General features: G+C 39.1%; 1 protein-coding gene across 2 annotated transcripts in view; it reads left to right on the forward strand.

The window, feature by feature from the left end:
- Nucleotides 1-241: 241 nt before the first annotated feature.
- MCM6 (minichromosome maintenance complex component 6) overlaps nucleotides 242-20508 on the forward strand; it is a 32378-nt gene continuing 12111 nt past the window's right edge. The window contains exons 1-11 of one of the 2 annotated variants that reach the window (XM_032411221.1): nucleotides 242-415; nucleotides 4054-4200; nucleotides 5947-6057; nucleotides 7355-7604; nucleotides 8021-8186; nucleotides 8467-8612; nucleotides 9570-9720; nucleotides 11964-12105; nucleotides 17463-17604; nucleotides 18309-18416; nucleotides 19443-19598. In XM_032411221.1, the coding sequence (XP_032267112.1) occupies nucleotides 309-415; nucleotides 4054-4200; nucleotides 5947-6057; nucleotides 7355-7604; nucleotides 8021-8186; nucleotides 8467-8612; nucleotides 9570-9720; nucleotides 11964-12105; nucleotides 17463-17604; nucleotides 18309-18416; nucleotides 19443-19598 (1626 nt within the window). In that variant the 5' untranslated portion in view covers nucleotides 242-308. The remainder of the gene's footprint in view (nucleotides 416-4053; nucleotides 4201-5946; nucleotides 6058-7354; nucleotides 7605-8020; nucleotides 8187-8466; nucleotides 8613-9569; nucleotides 9721-11963; nucleotides 12106-17462; nucleotides 17605-18308; nucleotides 18417-19442; nucleotides 19599-20508) is intronic. The other variant, XM_032411222.1, reaches the window with a different exon arrangement.

Consider the following 20508-nt stretch of genomic DNA (forward strand, 5'->3'; position numbering starts at 1 on the left):
GAAACCAAACTGCCGGTGACACGGCCACACTACGCAGGCGCAAAGGCAGAACCCGCGGGCTTCCTCCAGGTCTTAGCATTTGGCGCGAAATCCCGGCTCCGTGGGCGGGGCTGAGGGAGAAGCCGCGCTCATTGGGCAGGTTTGGCGCGAAATCCGCGAGCTCTTGCGCCGCGATTGGTTCCGGCCATCCCGGTGGGGCGAGGGGGCGAGCAGTGGCGGCGGCGGCGCGCGCAAAGCTGTAGCGTCGGTGGTGAAGCGACTCGTGGCTGCGGAGCGTGTCGGCTGCGACCCCTCGGCTCCAGGCAGCCATGGACCTCGCGGCCGCAGCGGAGCCGGGCGCCGGCAGCCAGCACTTGGAAGTGCGCGACGAGGTGGCAGAGAAGTGTCAGAAACTGTTCCTGGATTTCTTGGAGGAGTAAGTCGGCGGGCGCCCCTTCCTCGCGGAACTTCCCCGAGCTGCCCCTCCCCGCTTCCGGCTCCCGGGGCCCGCCGACTCGCGGCTCCCGGGGCCGTGGGGCCGCCGTGTATTGGGGAATGGAGGGGTCACGCGCCTTGCAGAGCGTCCCACGCCCCACTTGGGGCTTAGCCGGGCTGCCGCGGGGCACTAAAATCCACCGCGAGCCCTTCCTCAGACTCAATGGGCAGCGCTTTGGTCCCATCATTCAGTCTTCACCGCCTGTAAGGCTGGTGGTCCCGTCGGCCCTGGGTACCTGTACGGAAACTGAGGCTCGGGGAGGATAAGTAGCACGATCGAGTGGGGATCCCTGCAGAGTCCTGATTGGACCGGACAGCCAGGCCCCTTGGTGTTGGGGGCGCCGAGGGCCCGGGCAACCCCTGGAGCCTTTGGAGATAAAAGTACTAGAGTGAACCCTGAGCGTAGACAGATGCTGCGGGGGGAGGGGAGAGCCCCCGACCTGCTTGAAAGTGAGCACGCTCCTTCCATCCATCCCTCCCTTTCCTTCCACCGCCCCCCTCCCCATGCACGGACTTTTTTTTTTTTTTGGTCAGTTGCCTTCCAAGCCCCTGTCCTCTCATAACCTCCCTGCCTGGCTTTCCGCCACTGCCGCCAGTTACTTTTCTTAGATAGTGCAGATGTATCACTTCTTTCCCTAAGACTATGGACTTTGGAGTGTCTTATGAAATTCTTTTTTTGTTTATTGTAAAATATACATAACAAAACTTGGCATTTAACTTTTTTAAGTGGAGAGTTGAGTGGCATGAAGTACATACATGCACCTTATTAAGCAACTATCACCATCATCCATCTCCAGAACTCTTTTTGGTGTTCTCAAACTGACACTCTGCAACCACTAAACAGTAACCCCAATCCCCCACCCCGCCCCAGCACCTGGCAACCACCCTTCTCCTTACTATGAATGTCACTATATGGTTATCTCATATACTTGGAGTGTGTGTCCTTTTGTGACCAGCTTATTCCACCGTAATGTCTTAAAGGTTCATCCGTGTATACAGCATGTGTCAATTTCTTTTTAAGGCTGAATGGTATTTTAACTGTATGCGTGTACCACTTTTTGTCCATTCATCCACTGACTTTTGGGTTGTTTCCACACTTTTACTACTGTGAATAATTCTGCTGTCTTAGGAAATTCTGATATATTTAAAACAATAATTTAATTTACATTCTCTACCTCTGCCTAACAGCTCTTCATCTTTCAAAGCCAGTTAAAGACTCACAACTCCTTTGTGAAACCCTATAAACCTTTCAGGCAGCACCAATCCTTTCTTCCTTTATGCTCCTAAGGTGCCATTTTCCATTATCTCTGTAGAGTATCTTATATCTACCTGTCAGCCACTTCATCTTGAATGTAAATCCCACCCTTAACCCCACCTGGCCACCACACCATATTGCAAAAATCCTCAATGAATGTTTAATTTTAACAAAGGATATAATTGCCTTCGTTACCTTGCAGTTTACCATACAGCTAGGTGCTGGGGATGATGATAGATAAGACAGATAATCACTTTATGGGGGGGGGGGATGTTAACTTCCTCTCAAAATTCCAGCTTTGATTTGCCCTTGTTTATGGAATAAAGTCCCAAATTCTTCACAGCTCTTCCCAGTTTCATCTTTCACAACCAGCCTGTTCCTGTACCTTTCCACAACCATCCCTGTTCCTATACCTTTGCTGACATTGCCACTTATTTGCCAACATCTGCAGTCAGTCTCACCACCACTGGGGGTTTTTTGGTGTTTTTGTTTTCTTTCAAATTCTGAACCTTTTGAATTCTTGAAGCCTTTCTACATGTTCCTGTTGGGCAGAATTAGTTTATAGTCCCCCGGCACATTTCTTGTACTTTTTTTTTCCCCTTGATTTTATTTATTTATTTATTTACTTTAAAGATTTTATTTATTAGAAAGAGACAGCAAGAGAGGGAACACAAGCAGGGGGAGTGGGAGAGAGAGAAGCAGGCTTCCCACTGAGCAGGAAGCCCGATGGGGGCTCAATCTCAGGACCCGGGGATCATGACCTGAGCCGAAGGCGGACACTTAATGACTGAGCCACCCAGGCACCCCTTTTCCTTGATTTTATTGTGGAAAGAACACAACATGAGACTAACCTCTTAACAAATTTTTAGCTGTACAATATAGTATCATTGACTATAAGTACAATGTTACACAGTAGATCTCTTAAAGCTTATTCAGTCTCACTTGGCTGAAACCTTATGCCTATTGATTAGTACCTCCACATTTCCCACCTTACTCTAGCCTCTGGCAACCACCATTCTGCTGTCTGTCTATTTAATGTAAGCTCAGCACCCAACCTGGGGCTTGAACTCCTAACCCTGAGATCAAGAGTCACATGCTCTACCAACTAAGCCAGCCAGCTGCCCTCATTCCACTTGGACTGTATTAATTTGACTATTTTAGATATATAGGCAGGATCATGCAATATTTGTCTTGCTGCGATCGGCTTATTTCATTTAATGTAATGTCCTCAGAGTTCATCTTTGTTGACACATATAGCAGACTTTCCTTTTTAAGGCTGAGTAGTATTCCTTTGTATGTGTTCTATACATTTTCTTTACTCATTTGTCATGGATGTTTAGATTCTCTTGTTACCTCTCTTTAATAGGAGTGTCTCCTGTGAGAGTGTCAATCCTAGGGCAGGAACAACACTGTCATTTTTAGCTTCAAGTATCTCTGGCATAATGCTTTGCAGGTAGATGTCCAGTATATATCTTAACAGAGCATGCTGTATTTGAAGAAGGAATTGATTTTTGCCTCAAAATGAATCTGCATTTTATGTTAAAAGAACAAAAAGAAAAATATTTGTGATAATCCTTTATATTGTGTGTATAGATGTTTGTTTTCCTGAGGTCTTGGACAGTGAAGCACCTCATCTCTGTATTTTCATGTTTTTAAATTAGCAACTAGTCTGTTAGTTTTCCCTATAGTAACTGAATCTTTGGATTTCAACCTGCATTTCTTGGTTTAATATTTTCCAATCTTAATTATACATAACAATAATAAAAGAATAGTTGGCTTTTTTTTTTTTTTTTAAGATTATTTATTTATTTATTTATTTGACAGAGAGAGAGATAGCGAGAGCAGGAACACAAGCAGGGGGAGTGGGAGAGGGAGAAGCAGGCTTCCTGCTGAGCAGGGAGCCCGATGTGGGGCTCAATCCCAGGACCCTGGGATCATGACTTGAGCCGAAGGCAGATGCTTAACTACTGAGCCACCCAGGCGCCCTAGTTGGCATTTTTTATTAGAAAATACTAAATTAAGAAATGCAGATTAAAATTGGAAGGCCTAGTTTTTCTGTGTTCTAAGCTCTGTGCAAAGCATTTTACAGGCATTCTCATTTAAACTTCACAGTAATCTTCTGCGATAAAGCAATGTCCTAATTTATTTATTTTTTCTCAAAAAAGGGGGATAACTAACTTGCCCCAAGTTACACAATTAGTAAAGTGAGCCTGTCTGACCCTACAGCTGATGAATTTTAACCAATACACTGAGTTATCAGGCATCTAGATTCTTCTTTTTACTACCTAATTCTTAAGTTTAATCTGACTTACATGTACCTGCAGGTTCCAGAACAGTGATGGAGAAATTAAGTACTTACAGTTAGCAGAGGAGCTCATTCGTCCCGAGAGAAACACGTTGGTTGTGAGTTTTGTGGACCTGGAGCAATTTAACCAACAACTTTCTACCACCATTCAAGAAGAGTTCTATAGGTATGGTGTATTAATCTTCTTTACTTTAAATAGGCATGGAGCCTGTGAATCCAGATCTTCTTGAACTGCCAAGTGTTCATTTGTGAGGCAAAAGCCAGCTGTCACAGAGGCCCTTTGATAGAGCCAGTGGTCATTTTAGTTGAACTAATTTAGGCCTTTGTGGAGCCGAATATTTTTCACATGCGAATGTTGAAAACCTACGCCTTCTATGTAGCTTTCCCATTTTCAGAGGATCGCTTACTTTCTTTCAGGCATTCAGTGCTATTGCTGTGTCATTCATTTGATCCTTTCCCTTGCCCCCAGGAGTAGGTATTTGAGAAAGTGTGTGGATCCTATTCTTGATCAGGGTGTCTTTAAAGTATGACATTGTCCTTAAAGTTTAATTTTTTTCTGATTATGAAAGTAATGTGTATGTTGTAGGAAAGGTAGAAAGTAGAGATAAGTAGAGGGAATACACACATATCTGTGGATAGTGGGATTACATATATATTCTCACCATCCATAGATAACCATCATTAGCAGGTCTGCAAATGTGGAGTTTCCCAAGGATCTTCTGGCACATTTTGTTTTATTTCTGGGTATTATGTAACTGTTGAGGTCATACTGTAGATATAGTCGCCTGCCTTCACTTAACAGTATAACATAATTTTCCATATCCTATAAAATCCCTGGAAAACATTTTAATAGCTGAATGGTATTTCTTTTGGGCAGAAACTAGACATTAATTAGTCTTTCATTTTATTTTTAATTGCTGTATAAAATAAGAAACATCTCTTTAAACAAATCTTTGTCAGCATTTGGATTAATAAATTAATAAATAACATTATGTAAATACATATATAAATAAACGTTAATAAATAAATGTGACAATCTGTATAAATAAAACTAGGTTAAAATAAACATTGTGGACAGTTGTGAAAGAGAAATGAAGACCCAGAAGTAAGGAGAGACAACCCTGTTCCTTTACATGGTGGGCTGGGAGATGGATGACTTGTTTCAGTGTTTCTGATCATCGGGAATAGTTTCAGGGATAAGCAGCAGAGTTTATTGTAAGAATACACAGCAGGAAAAGTTGTATTGACGAGTGAGGGAGATAGAAAATCCAGGCTGGTGGTAGAAATACCTATACCCATACCTCATGCACAGGCCATGTAGCAGTTCTGTCTCCTGAAGGTAGCTCATTGTTCAGAGGACTTCCAGATCCCACTGCTTAAACAAACCAAGCTGTAACAACTACTGGGAACTTGTATCAAGACACTTCAGTCTAACCGATCAAGTGGTATGTTTCTGCCAGTTTGCTCTCATGTCAGTACACAAATTTCTCCCCTCATCCGTTTCTTATCAGTCAAAAATTATACCTAGAAAAATATACCAGGCCTTGACATCAAATGGGAGACTGTCTTGCTGGATTGTAAACCACCAAGGTTGTTCAGGTAGATTCATCTTGGACAGAGGAGTGGCCTACAGTGTCAGTGCTAAGTGCTAATTTAAAGATAGTGGATATTTGGGTATAGCATTTTATCTTTTGTGTTTCTTTTGTCTTAGATCTATTTATGGTGGATAGGAGAGGATTGGAAGAGGCTCATAAACCTAGACTAGACAATATAAGTGTCCTGCATAGTTAAATTTTAAGGCTTGGTTGTAGCCAGATGAAATTGCTTAGTCTCAGCTGTTCATAAGCATGAAAGGCCTTGGTAGGCCTCTTGAAGAGGACGTGTGATTTTTGTTCGTTTGTTTGCTTTTCAGAGTTTACCCTTACCTGTGTCGGGCCTTGAAAACCTTCGTCAAAGACCGAAAAGAGATTCCTCTTGCCAAGGATTTTTATGTTGCATTCCAAGACCTACCTACCAGACACAAGTAAGAAACCTTTCTTTGGAAGAACAGGAATTCACCAAACAGTATAGGCATCATTTAATGATTAAAAAACTCAGGAGATTTAGTTGTTTTTTGTTTTTGTTTTTAAGATTTTATCTATTTACTTGAGAGAGAGCAAGTAGGAGAGCGAGCACAAGCAGGGAAGAGGGGCAGAGGGACAGGAAGAAGCGGACACCCTGCTGAGCAGGGAGAAACACAGGGCTTGATCCCAGGACCCCAGGATCATGATCTGAGCCGAAGGCAGACGCTTAATTGACTGAGCCACCCAGGCACCCGTAGGTTTAGTTTTATATGTGTAAAGAGTTAGGCTTAGTTATCTAGAAAGTTTGATTTTGGAGAAATACATTTTTCTAGGGAGATGAAATAGGAAGTAAGTTAAATCAAGCCATTTCTGGGGATTGTCATATTTCAGGACGCCTTTCAGGGGACATCTGGGGAAAAATCAGTCAAGTGAGAAAATACGAAAACTGAGAACAGTCACAGAAAATCATGAATCTTTGGAAATTTTTGTCAGAGCTTAAATGGCATAACTTTAAAACATTTTTTCCTGTTAGCAGTTATTTAAAGAATAAATTTACTGGAAGAAATTGAAGTGATATTTTGAAAACTTAAACTACTGAAATTACTTGTAAAATTAACAAGTTATTTAATATAAAATGGGTTTGTGAGGTAAAGGAAGTGTTTCTGAACTTCTGAGTATACCATTTTTTTCCTGTGATGATTTTATTGTGAAACTAATACATGATTATTTAGAAATTGTAGGTAAGCAGAGAACATTTGCATATAAAATAAAATGGGATCATCTGTTTTATAGTTGTAATTTCATTTCTTTGGTGTCCTTTAGTTTTCATATTGATGTTTTTTGCTGTGAATGCATATACACTGTCCAATTTAGGAATGGGCACATTGACTAAATCATTCTTGGAGAAGTCCAAAGAATTCCTTCTCTTGTTGTTTTGTTTTTGTTTGTTTGTTTTAACATAAATTTATCCTTGAATACCCTATCATTAAAATGGAAACATTTCGGGGCGCTTGGGTGGCTCAGTCAGTTAAGCGTCTTTCGGCTCAGGTCATGATCCCAGGGTCCTGGGATTGAGCCCCACATTGGGCTCCCTGCTCAGCAGGAGGCCTGCTTCTCCCTCTCCCTCTGCCTGCTGATCTGCCTACTTGTGCTCTCTATCTCTTTGTCAAATAAATAAATAAAATCTTTAAAAAAAAAAAGAAACATTTCTTAGTTTGGAAATGAATATTTACTAATGAGACATCTATCTTTAAACAGAATTCGAGAACTCACATCATCCAGAATTGGTTTGCTCACTCGCATCAGTGGGCAGGTGGTACGGACTCATCCCGTTCACCCAGAGCTTGTGAGTGGAACATTCCTGTGCTTGGACTGTCAGACAGTGATCAAGGATGTAGAACAGCAGTTCAAATACACACAGCCGAACATCTGCCGAAATCCAGTTTGTGCCAACAGAAGGAGATTCTTGCTGGATACAAATAAATCAAGATTTGTTGATTTTCAAAAGGTATTATCTTCTGTTGCGTTCAGATTCAGTTTATGCTAATAATTCACCTCTAGGCACTATTTGAGAGAGAGCGCGAGCGCGCACACAGAGGGACAGGGCGAGGGAAAAGCAGATCCCTGCTGAGCAGGGAGCCTGACTTGGGACTCGATCCCAGGACCCTGGGATCATCACCTGAGCTGAAGGCAGATACTTAATTGAGCCACCCAGGTGCCCCCTAAAGGTGAAGTTTTTAAGTAGATGTTATCTCTTACCAAATTGCGAGGAGTATTAGGGTAGAGAATTTTTACAGTGAATTTTGGCAAATGTCAAAAGTCTGCAAATGGTAAGAATTTGGAATATGTTGATATTTGTGGCATTACTTTAGATTATATGGCATTTGAAAGATAATCTCTTCTCCTTCTTGGCCATTGTTACAGGTTCGTATTCAAGAGACTCAAGCTGAGCTTCCTCGAGGGAGTATCCCCCGAAGTTTAGAAGTGATCTTGAGAGCTGAAGCTGTGGAGTCAGCTCAAGCTGGTGACAAGTGTGACTTTACAGGGACTCTAATTGTTGTGCCTGATGTCTCTAAGCTTAGCATACCAGGTCAGTAATCTTTGGCTCAAATCTAACAAATTCTCATTACCTGAAACTACAGAACATTCAGCTTCTTGAATCTTCCTTATTTTTGGCTATCCATCAGGGTGACCAAGGAAATATGATAAGAATAGAGACAAATTGATTTTGCATCAAAAAGTACAGTTCTGAAAAATTTCAAGGCCTAAATGAAATCTTTGGATTTACGGGTTTTGTTTATTTAAGCAATTTTGAGTCTCAGCACCTTTGATATTTGAGCTGTGAAACAAACTGTCATTCATTCTTTCAGGAGCACGTGCAGAAACTAATTCCCGTGTAAGTGGTGTTGATGGATATGAGACGGAAGGCATTCGAGGACTCCGGGCTCTTGGTGTTAGGGATCTTTCATACAGGCTGGTCTTTCTTGCCTGCTGTGTTGCACCCACCAACCCAAGGGTGAGTCTTAATAGAATGGAAAAGGTTGAGAAAGGTCCCCTGGGGCTGCCACAACAATATAGGCTTCTGAAACTGCTGAGTTATCTAGTCAGTGTTAATGGTGGGGTGGGAGGGTTCTTTAGTTTTTGTGTTTTTTGGTTGTTTGGTTTTTTTTTTTTAAGATTTTATTTGTGAGAGCTCGCATAAGCGAGCAGCAGAAGGAGAGGGACTCCCGCTGAACAAGGAGCCTGATGCGGGGCTTGATCCCAGGATCCCAAGATCATGACCTGAGCCAAAGGCAGTTGCTTAACCAACTGAGCAACCCAGGCACTCCTGATTCAAATCTTTTCATGTGTTTCTGACCTTGAGGAAAAACCTGTTCTCATGTTTAAGAGCTCAATGCCTTAAGAGCATTGATAAAAATTATCCATGGTATAATTTTATTGTTTTTTTAATTAACACAGTTGCTCTATCATGCTCCTGGAGAAAGTACAAATAGAAAAATTTAGTAATCTGGGAAGTAAAGTAACTTGATCTTTCTGTGAGCGATGGATTCCTGGTATTAATAGTTGTGTAAAACTTGATTCTGTGTCCTTAGTGGGAAAGCAGTGAGAAAAAGTTTGGAAAATAGTCCAGTATTGGAAGAAGAGGGGTGGATATAATACTATGTTACTTTATGTTCGTATCAGTGATTAACATTTTATTGTGGCTCATCTCTTGAGCGTTCAGATTCATTTCGATAGCAATATAAAACTGTGAGCTTTTTTGTTTTCAATTCACTGGAGAAATGACAAACTCTTCAGTATCTTGATTGACTTAGGCCTTACAAGTTTGGGGATTTTTTTGAAAACCTTTGTAGTCAAGAGATTCTGAAGTTGACTTCCCAGGCTATTTTTTGTTTGTAATGAAGCTCTCTCTGTTTCACTTTACTTTGACTGTTCCGTGCAAGTATATTTTCCTTTCTTCTCCACCCCTCAGTTTGGAGGGAAAGAGCTCCGAGATGAGGAACAGACCGCTGAGAGCATTAAGAACCAAATGACTGTGAAGGAGTGGGAGAAAGTGTTTGAAATGAGTCAGGATAAAAATCTGTACCACAATCTCTGTACCAGCCTGTTCCCTACTATACATGGTAAGAGTTCTTTCCATTTGTGGCATAAACTTGAAATCAAAATGATGATTAAGAAATAGCAATGAATACCTATGTTAACTATACTGGAACTTAAAAATTTTTTTAAAACAGCAATAAGTGATTTCTTACAGCACATAAATCAGATCAAAAGGTTTTTTAGTGGACTTACAAGGGGTGTTAGAGTCATTTACAAAAGACAGATATTACATGATTCCACTTAAAATGAGGTACCTAGAATAGGCAAGTTCATAGGGACATAAAATAGAAAGAGGTTATCTGGGGGGCGGGGGACTGGGGAGTTAGTGTTTCATGGATAAAGTCTCTGTTGAGGATGATGAAAAGTTCTGGAGAACGGATAAGGGTGGTGGTTATAAAACATAGTATATTTAATTCTGCTGAATTGTACACTTAAAAATTATAGTAAATTTTATGTTATGTATATTTTAACATGATTTTTTTTTTAAAAGAAAAAAGTTCATTTAGGCTTCTTTTTCTGGCTTTAGGGTAGAACTGTACTTAAGTATATTCTAATATGTTAGACTAATATACTGATTTTTTTTTCAAGAAGGAGATTTCAAGAAGGAGTACCTATAATCAGACATATGTACTATGTCTGTACTTTCAGTGGTTTCTTTATGTTTCCTTGGCTGTTGGTTGCTAGTTGCCCACCATCATTTAATCCCCTTTGTGTGTTGAAGGATGTGACTAAATTTTCAAGCCTCGTGCTTTACCCTTGTTTTTTCCATCCTTTCATACTGAATTGGAGTTATGGCAGGAACTCATGGGGTTATGGGTATTTCTCTTAGGTATATATTTTTAACTATTTAAAAGTAAAGTAATTTTTTTTCTATCTAAATATTTGGCCAGTGAAATTGAACTGAAATCCTTTATGTTAATAATCTTTTGTGGATTTTAGAGTGTCCTCCCTTAATTGAGTAGTAGGAGTCCCAATTTTGATCTAGCTCTACTCCCCCCCCCCCCCAGAAATTAATCCATTGCTGCATAACAAATTACCCCCAAAACTTAGTGGCTTCAAACAACAAATAGTGTCTCATACAGTCTATGGGTCAGGATTTGAGAGAAGCTTGGGTGGTTCTGGCTGAATGGTTCCTACTCAGTCTTTCACGAGGATGCAGCTAAGATATCAGCTGGGGCTGCAGTCATCTGAAAGCTTGACTAGGCTGAAGGACTTACCTGTTAGTGCTAGCTGTTAGCTCAATTACTTGCCACATGAATCTCTTCCATAGGGCTGTTTTAGTGTTCTCACAAACCAGCAACTGGCTTCCTCTAGATCATGCATCCAAGAGAGCAAAGCAGGGAGGAAATAAAATGCTTCTCAGGACCTACCTAGTCTCAGAAGTTACACACCCTCACTTCACCCTGTGCTATTTTTTAGAAGAAAGATATAAAGGCCAGCCACTCCTAAACAGAAGAGACTTAAGGTCCATTTTCAAGTGAGAAGCATCAAAGAATTTGTATACTATTTAAAAACCATGATGCTTCCCAACACATTTGTTTCAAAGATCATAAGTCAGAGAAGTTTTGTTTGTGGAATGGATTCTTTTTTCTGCCTTTAAGGGGTGGTTTGTGTAAATGTGCCCAGCGCTTAGTTGATAGAATTCACAAAAAGTCATAATGATGAGCACAGAAAAAATGGATTTTTAACAGCACATTTTTAAAGATCCAGTTTTTTTTCTGTACATTTCCTTCTTATATTGGATTCATAAAAAGCTTGTAGAAGCAGCCATAAATCACATTCAGCATCTTATCTAATCCATAGCAGTTCATTTAGAGTGTTTTTGTATTTAGCACTATTCACTGTTGGTGATACAAAAGAAGTAAATCATGGACTGTTTCCTCAAACTCTGGATACAACAGCAAGATCTGCTGTTAGAAAGAACTGGTAAGTGCAGTGTGCTGTGCTGGACATAGTTTATTTATGGAGTTATTTTGAGAAGTACTACATCAGAAAAGGCTTTATGAGGAAGTAGGACCTGAAGGAAAGACTCTTAGGATGGTGAGCATCACCATTGGTGACATCTGTGGTATAGGTGAGAACATTGGGACAGTGGTTGGGTGGCTTTAAGTTCACAAAGCAAGAACCGAGATTAGAGGCCAGATGTTTTTATTCAGTCTTACACTTCACTTCAGCTCTCTTGGCTCTTGATTAGTAAACATGTCTTGTAGTTTCTTGTGGAATTGTTTAACCTCATATTGAAAAATACCTTGTGTTTTCTTTTTAGGCAATGATGAAGTAAAACGGGGTGTCTTGCTGATGCTCTTTGGTGGTGTTCCAAAGACAACAGGGGAAGGAACCTCTCTTCGAGGGGACATAAATGTTTGCATTGTTGGTGACCCAAGTACAGCTAAGAGCCAGTTTCTCAAGTAAGTGTTTGCCTGAAGTAGTACATTGGAAAAAACAGTGTGTATAGTTCCAGGTTTTCTGTGCTGTCAAGAATGCAGTCAGTGTGCCTTTACTAAAGCAGGAGTATAGATTATGACTGTTGAAAATATAACTTGCTTAGATTAAATCACCTTAATTCGTTTAACAGAATGTGACAACATTTTACAATTTTTTAGAACAGGGAAAAATTGCCTATAATCTCAATCCCATTTAGAATTCTTTTAATCCTTGTATAATGTCTTCGTATAATCTTTTTATAAGTCTTTGGATACATGAATATGTATTTTCATGGTTATAAATCATAGCATAGCTATTTTTTTTTTTAAGATTTTATTTATTTATTTGACAGGGACACAGCGAGGGAGGGAACACAAGCAGGGGGAGTGGGAGAGGGAGAAGCAGGCTTCCTGTGGAGCAAGGATCCCGATGCGGGGCTTGATGACAGGACCCTGGGATCATGACCTGAGCGGAAGGCAGACGCTTAACGACTGAGCCACCCAGGCACCCCAGCATAGCAATTTTTAATTTTAATTTGCCCTAATTTCCATGTTTATTTTCACCATTTTTTTATTGGTGTACCATAACTTAAAAATTATTTTCCTAGCCTGTCTTCATTTATTTTAATGATTATGGATATCGATACAATGAACATCATGATTTGTATAAATTTTTATTTTATTTTGTTTTGTTTCCTTTGGGAAAATCCCTAAGCATGGGATTGCTGAGACTAAGGATACAAAACATTTTTAAGGTTTTTGTGTTTTTTTTTAAGATTTTATTTATTTGACAGAGAGAGACACAGCAAGAGAGGGAACACAAGCAGGGGGAGTGGGAGAGGGAGAAGCAGGCTTCCCGCGGAGCAGGGAGCCCGATGCAGGGCTCGATCCCAGGACCCTGGGATCATGACCTGAGCCGAAGGCAGACACTTAATGCAGTCAAATGCTCTACCACTGAGCTATACCCCCCGAAGGCAGACACTTAATGAATGAGCCACCCAGGCGCCCCCATTTTTAAGGTTTTTAACTAGGAAACTGCTTTCCAATAGCAGTGCAATAAGGATGAGACACGTTATGCTAACCTTATCAGTATGTGTACTGTTTTATCAGTTTTGCTTATTTTTAGAAGCTATAGCAAATACTTGCTTACTTTCAAACTTTTAAGAAACTTGGAGGTCAAAATAAAAGCAACCAGTTTTGAAACACCTGCTGTGTTCTTGGTGCTGTATATGTATATGCATCTTGTCCTAGCAGCACCCAGACAGGCATGTAAAATAATCATCTTTTTGGGGGGAGGCAAACAAAACTTCTCTGAAACTTAGTAAATTACCCAACTTGTCATAGCTAACAAGTGACTGCTGAGCCATGAATATTAGAATTCAGATGTATCTGACTGCAAAGCTTTTGCTCTTCATACTATATCAAGCTGCTTTTCCTTTATTTGTTTGGGAAATTTGCAAAATGGCACTGTTCTAGAACAGAGAACATTTTTAGTTGGTTTGGAATTTTATAAGTAAATATTATTTCCTTCACATATATCAAGGACTAGGCTTTAGATTTGAAAATAGTAGTCCTAGGTTGAAAGGAATTCATCTGGGGTGCCTGGGTGGCTCAGTCTGTTAAGTGTCTGCCTTCGGCTCAGGTCATGATCCCAGGGTCCTGGGATCGCAGCCCTGCGTCCAGGTCCCTGCCCAGCGGGGAGCCTGCCTCTCCCTCTGCCGCTCCCCCTGCTTATGTTCGTGTTCTTTCTCTCTCTCTCTCTCTGTGTCAAATAAAATCTTTAAAAAGCGGGGGGTGGGGGGGATTCTTCTCTCTTCATTTCCTCTGTTCCCACCTCCCCTCCACCACCACAAAAAGATGTGCCACAGTGTTGCTGTTGGTAACAGAATTGTACACAGTTATCTTAGAAATAGCCTTTTATATCTATTTATATCTTTTAGCATCTTTATTGCAATATAATTTCCATATCATAAAATCCACCTCTTCAAAGTATACAGTTCAGTGGTTTTAGTATATTCACGGTGTTGTATGACCATCACCAAACTAAGTTTACAACATTTTCATTACCCAAAAAGAAATCCCATACCCACTAGCAGCCTTCATTCTCCCCACTGGCCATAGGCAACCACTAATCTATGTTTGAGTCTCTATCTGGACATTTCCTATAAATGGAATCATATACTATGTGATTCATTTTGACTGGCTTCTTCTATTTAGCATAATGTGTTCAAGGTTCAGCCATGTTGGAGCATGCCGGTACTTCATGTCCTTTTATTACCTAATATTCTATCATACGTATTTACCACATTTAGTTGTCTATTTATCAGTAATGGGCATTTGGATTGTTTTTACTTTGGCTTTTATAAGCAATGCTGCTATGAACATTAGCATATAAGTTCACCATTTTTCTTAAATTGTAAAATATACATCACATTTACCATTTTAAACATTTTTATATGTACATTTCAGTGGCATTAAGTACATTCAAATTGTGCAGTCATCACCACCATCCATCTTCAGAACTCCTTCATCTCCCAAACTGAAAGTCTGCATTAAAACAGTAACTTCACATTTACCCCTGTCCCAGCCCTTAGCAACCACAATCCTACTTTCTGTCTCTAAATTTGATTATTCTAGGTCCCTCATATACATGGAATCATATAGTATTTGTCCTTTTGTGACTGGTTTATTTTACTTAGCATAATAGTGAGGGGTCACCCTTGTTGTAGAATATCTTAGAATTCCTTTCTTTTAAAGAGTGAATAATAATTGATTGTATGGACTTAACCACCTTTTGTTTTATCTGTTCATCCATTGATAGACATTTGGGTTTCCACCTTTGGGCTATTGTGAATAATGCTGCTGTGAACATTGATGTGCAAGTATCTGTTCAAGTCTCTGCTTGTAATTCTTTGGGTTAATTTTAGCTTTTAAAATTTAGGTCCTTGGGGCGCCTGGGTGGCTCAGTTGGTTAAGCGTCTGCATTCGTCTCGGGTCATGATCCTGGAGTCCTGGGATCCAGCCCCACATCGGGCTCTGTGCTCAGTGGGGAGTCTGCTTCTCCCTCTCCCTCTGCTCCTCCCCCCACTAGCGTTCTCTCTCTCTCTCTCTGTCTCACTCTCTCTCAAGTAAATAAATAAATAAATAAATAAGGTCCTTGATCCATTTTGAGTTAATTTTTTATATAGTATGAGGTAGGGGTCCAACTTTATTCTTTTGCCTGTGGATATCCAGTTATTTGAATACCAAGACTATTCTTTTAGCCTGTTGAATTGTTTTTGGCACCTTTGTTGAAAATCAGTTGACTGTAAGTGTCAGGGTTTATTTCTGGCCTCTCAGTAACATTTCATAATCTCGATGTCTGTCCTTAGGCCAATATCACACTATCTTGATTACTATAGTTTTGTAGTAAGTTTTAAAATCAGAAATGTGAGTCATCCAACTCTTCTTTTTCCAGATTGTTTTGGCTATTCTGGGTACCTTGAGTTTTCACATGAATTTTATTATTTTTTTTTTAAATTTTTTATTTTTTAGTTTGTTTTAGAGAGAGCGCACATGAGTGGCAGGGGGAGGAGCAGAGGGAGAGGGAGAAAGAGAATCCCAAGCAGGCTTCACATCCAGAGTGGAGCCCAATGTGGGGCTCGATCTCACAACCCTGAGATCATGATCCAAGCTGAAATCAAGAATCGGACACCCAACCAGCTGAGGCACCCAGGTGTCCCCTACATGAATTTTAGGATCTGCTTTGTCAGTTTCTACAAAGCGAGTTGTGATACTAATAGAGATTGCATTAATATGTAGATCAATTTGAGGTATATTATCTTTTTAACAATTTTAAATCTTCTGATCCATGAACATGGGATATCTTTGCATTTATTTAGGTTTTTAATTTTTTTCAATGGTGTTTTGTAGTTTTCACAGTATAAGCTTATGCTTCTTAAATTTGTTCATAAGTATTTTATTCTTTTTCATGCTATTGTAAGTAGAACTGTTTTCTTATTTTCATTTTTTACTTGTTCATTGCAGGTGTATAGAAATACAATAGATGGTTGATCTTTTATCTTGCCATCTTGCAAGCACTCATTTATTCTGTTTTAGTGGATTCCATAGAATTTTCTAACTATAAGGTCATGTTATCTGGGAATAGTGATAGTTCTTCCTTTCAAATATATATGCCTTTTTGTTTTTCTTCCCCAATTGCCCTGGCTAGACTTTTCAATATAATGTTGCACAGAAATGACAAGAGCGAACATCTGTATCTTGTTCCTGAACTTAGGGAGAAAGCATTCAGCCTATTACCATTAAGTATGATGTTAGCTGTGGGTTTTTATAGATGCCCTTATTAAGTTGTGGGAAATTCTTATATTTCTAGTTTGTTGACTTTTTATCATAAAAGGGTGTTGGATTTTGTCACATGCTTTTTCTGCATCTATCAAGATTGTTCTTATCCTTTATTCTGTTGCTATGGCATATTATTAATGTTTAGATCTTAAACCAATCTATTATTTTGGAATAAATCTCAGATACAGTTTTGTCTTGTTTTTTAAGTGCAAGGCCTTCTAATAGATCATTGTTGCCAAACTTAATTATTAAAGACTTCTTTAAAATGATGTTCTTGTCGGGGGAGATGGACCATGAGAGACTGTGGACTCTGAGAAACAAATTGAGGGTTCTAGAGGGGAGGGGGGTGGGAGGATGGGTTAGCCTGGTGATGGGTATTAAAGAGGGCATGTATTGAATGGAGCACTGGGTGTTATACACAAACAATGGATCATGGAACACTACATCAAAAACTAATGATGTAATGTATGGTGATTAACATAACATAATAAAAAAAAGAAAAAGAAAAAAAATGATGTTCTTGTCATGTATGAACTTCATCTTCCATTTGACAGGAATGGATTTAAGTTGATTTAAAAGGCCAAAGGAGATATAAGGCTTTCTGTTTAGTCTGTGACATATGTGTTTATGAATTGCTTATGTTTAATACCTCTCTCAGATGTTCTTTAAGAAATTTCAATTTTGGGGGGCGCCTGGGTGGCTCAGTCAGTTAAGCGGCTGCCTTCGGCTCAGGTCATGATCCCAGGGTTCTGGGATCAAGTCCCGCATCAGGCTCCTTGCTCAGCAGGGAGCCTGCTTCACTCTCTCCCTCTGGCTGCCTGCCGCTCCCTCGCTTGTGCTCCCTCTATCTTCCTCTCTCTGTGTCAAATAAATAAATAAAATCTTTAAAAAAAAGAAAAAGAGATATTTCAATTTTTGATTGACATAAGCCCTGTCAGCTGACATTTCTAGAAAAGATGCTTTTGTAGTCATGTATTAACGAATATGATAACGTTGAACAGGCACGTGGAGGAGTTCAGCCCCAGAGCTGTCTACACCAGTGGCAAAGCATCCAGTGCTGCTGGCTTAACAGCAGCTGTTGTAAGAGATGAAGAATCTCATGAATTTGTCATTGAAGCTGGAGCTTTGATGTTGGCTGATAATGTAAGAACATTTTATACTTTACTAAAGAAATCAGAATAGCCCCTACCCTATCAAAAAGGCCTATAAATTTCTATTAAAGAGAAAGCCTTTAAAAAAAAACCATTTTTTAGTAAATAATTCATAGTTTTATTAACTTAGAATTTGAGATAGTCATCATTAATTGCTTTCTGAGCTTCTCTAGAATGTATTGCCTGGCCTGAGCATGTGTTTGCTGTGACTAGTGGTTCCCAGCATTTGTTCCTTTCCAGACCATGACACCTCTATGAGTATGTCTCTTGCATTTTACATGTATTTGACATAGATCTGTTAGATCTGTGAAAGCATATAAGCTGTAGCTATACGTTTATAAATGTTGTTCCAACTTTACCTTTCACTACCCCAGCCTAAAATGAATGCTAAGGTGACCCAGAATATTTGACCTAGAGATTTACACAAAGTTCTGATGTTGAATAAGGATGCAGTAAGTAACTGTATGTTTTTAATCTTGCTCTTGGTTTAAAATGAGTCCACATATATGGTTCCTTCTAGCTCTGGAATCTGTCGAACTATCCTACTCTATCTAGTAGGGGAAATTAAGATTGCTTAGTTACCTACCTTAGAGTTACTTAGAGAATGAAAAGATCTCTGTAGTAGCAAACTTGAGTGTATACTTGGCATTTGACATCTCAAAGGCAATTTCTTATGCTAATTTGTTTGGTTACGAGGGTGTATGTTGTATTGATGAATTTGATAAGATGGATGTGCGGGATCAAGTTGCTATTCACGAGGCTATGGAACAGCAGACCATCTCTATCACTAAAGCAGGAGTGAAGGTATGTATGTTCACTTCTGTTCTGCTGCATCATGCCTTAGCCTTAAAGATTAGTGTAGCTCTAGAAACGTTCACTTGGATAAAATGCATTATTTCAACATGAAATGCTGATCCTTGAAGTGGGAAACATAGTCCTGAGCATTATTAATCCAAATTATAGGCGCTTTTTAGGGTACTTAGAAAATGTATTGCTATGACAGAAAATAGAGAAAGCATTGGTAAAATTTTTAGCATTTCACTTCTCAGAATTTCCACCAAGCTTCTATATTCTTTGGTAATGTGTGCTTCCAGTTGTAACAAAAAATAATCAGAGTCAACAGATTATTTAAATGAAAATAATAAGAACAGTACTGTAACCAATATTAGAGAGAAACCAAACTTTTTAAATAAAAGTAATGCATTCAAATAGGTAAGGAAAATTTAAGCAGTAGAATAAAATATAAATTAAAAGGTGAAATCTTCCCCTGCAACTCCTATCACCAATAAATGTTCAGAAGTTATGGCCCTTTCAGAAATTTTTCATATATAAGTAAGCATAATACATATAAGTTAGTTCTTTGCTCATTTAACTTCATAATTTTGTTTTGGCAATCTTTCTATACCAGCACATATTAGATCCATTTTAGTATTTATTTTACTACATGGTTTTCAAGTCTTGTGTCCCCCAGTTTGGCTCATTAGACTCCCATAGAGTGACATTTGGTCATTTTCAGCCTTTTGATTACAAGCCATATTGTAGTAAACATCCTTGAACATGCATCTTCCTGTACCTAGCTGCAAGATAAATTCCTAACAAATTGCTGGCTTAAAAAATGTGTGTGTCATAACCCCACCATTAATATGGGACTGCCTGTTAGCTATACATTACCAGACTTTAATTTTGATGATTCAGTAGGTGAAAAATGATGCCTTAATATTTTGGTTTGCATTTAGTTAATTATGAGTAAGATTGAGCATTTTGTCCTATGTTTATTGACCATTCCAGATGTCTTTTTAAACCTATAACAATGATTTCTTTTATGGTCAGGCTACTCTGAATGCCAGGACGTCCATTTTGGCAGCAGCAAACCCAATCAGTGGACACTATGACAGATCAAAATCTTTGAAACAAAATATAAATTTGTCAGCTCCCATTATGTCCCGATTTGATCTCTTCTTTATACTTGTGGATGAATGTAATGAGGTAACTGTGTGAACTGTCGCTCTTGGGTTCCTTTGTTATTTCCAGTTTGAGTAACTGAAGGAGACAAGACTGTAGGATGTACTCTTGAACGGCTGGTGCATGTGTTCGCACTGACTTTCATTTCTCTCAGAATGGCATAAGATTGGGCAAAAGGTTTATTAAGAAAATCAAAATAAAGTCACTTTAATTGCTGGCTCCACTTAATTGTGCTGAGGAATATTGAGTTTTTTGTTGTTTTTGTTACTTTTTTTTAATTCTGAAGAGATAAAAGGAAACATTATGGTTAACTCCCAGCCATACTCTTAAAGATTTTTACAGGACTTTTTTTTTGTTGGGTGTTGTTTTTTGTTTGTTTGTTTTTTAGTAAGCTTGGAAAAAATTAGTTTTTTTCCACCAAATCATAAGTCATTTATCTTCCTATATCTTCCCACCCAGTTGTTGAATGTATATCACACTTTTCTCCTAATTATGTAACAGTTTTAAGGTTAACTGTAAACTTGTAGATTTACTTGGATTCTAACATGTTAGTTATTAAAGTTATTTATACCTAGACTTAAATATTCAGCCACATTGCACAGCTCAGATGTGCACAGAAGTACAAAATGACATTATATGGAAGCTAACATTCTAGGCTATACAGTTAATTGCTAAGCATGAAAAGTCCCTACATTACATTAGACAAAACGATTACCTCTTGCTTATAGCGAAACTTTATTATCTAAATAAAAGCTGCCTTCCATTATGTGAATGTTTGGGGATTTTTAGTTTTTTATGTTTTGTTTTTTCCCTTCACAAATCCATATAAATATTTAACCCAGTCCTCCCCCTTCCCTATCTCCACCCTCATAGCTGGGAGTTGTCTGATTTTCATATATTTGTGTTTGTGTGTGATTCTTTAAAGATTTTATTT

The sequence above is a fragment of the Phoca vitulina genome, unplaced genomic scaffold, assembly GCF_004348235.1.
Source record: "Phoca vitulina isolate PV1807 unplaced genomic scaffold, GSC_HSeal_1.0 scaffold1, whole genome shotgun sequence".
NCBI lineage: Eukaryota > Metazoa > Chordata > Mammalia > Carnivora > Phocidae > Phoca > Phoca vitulina.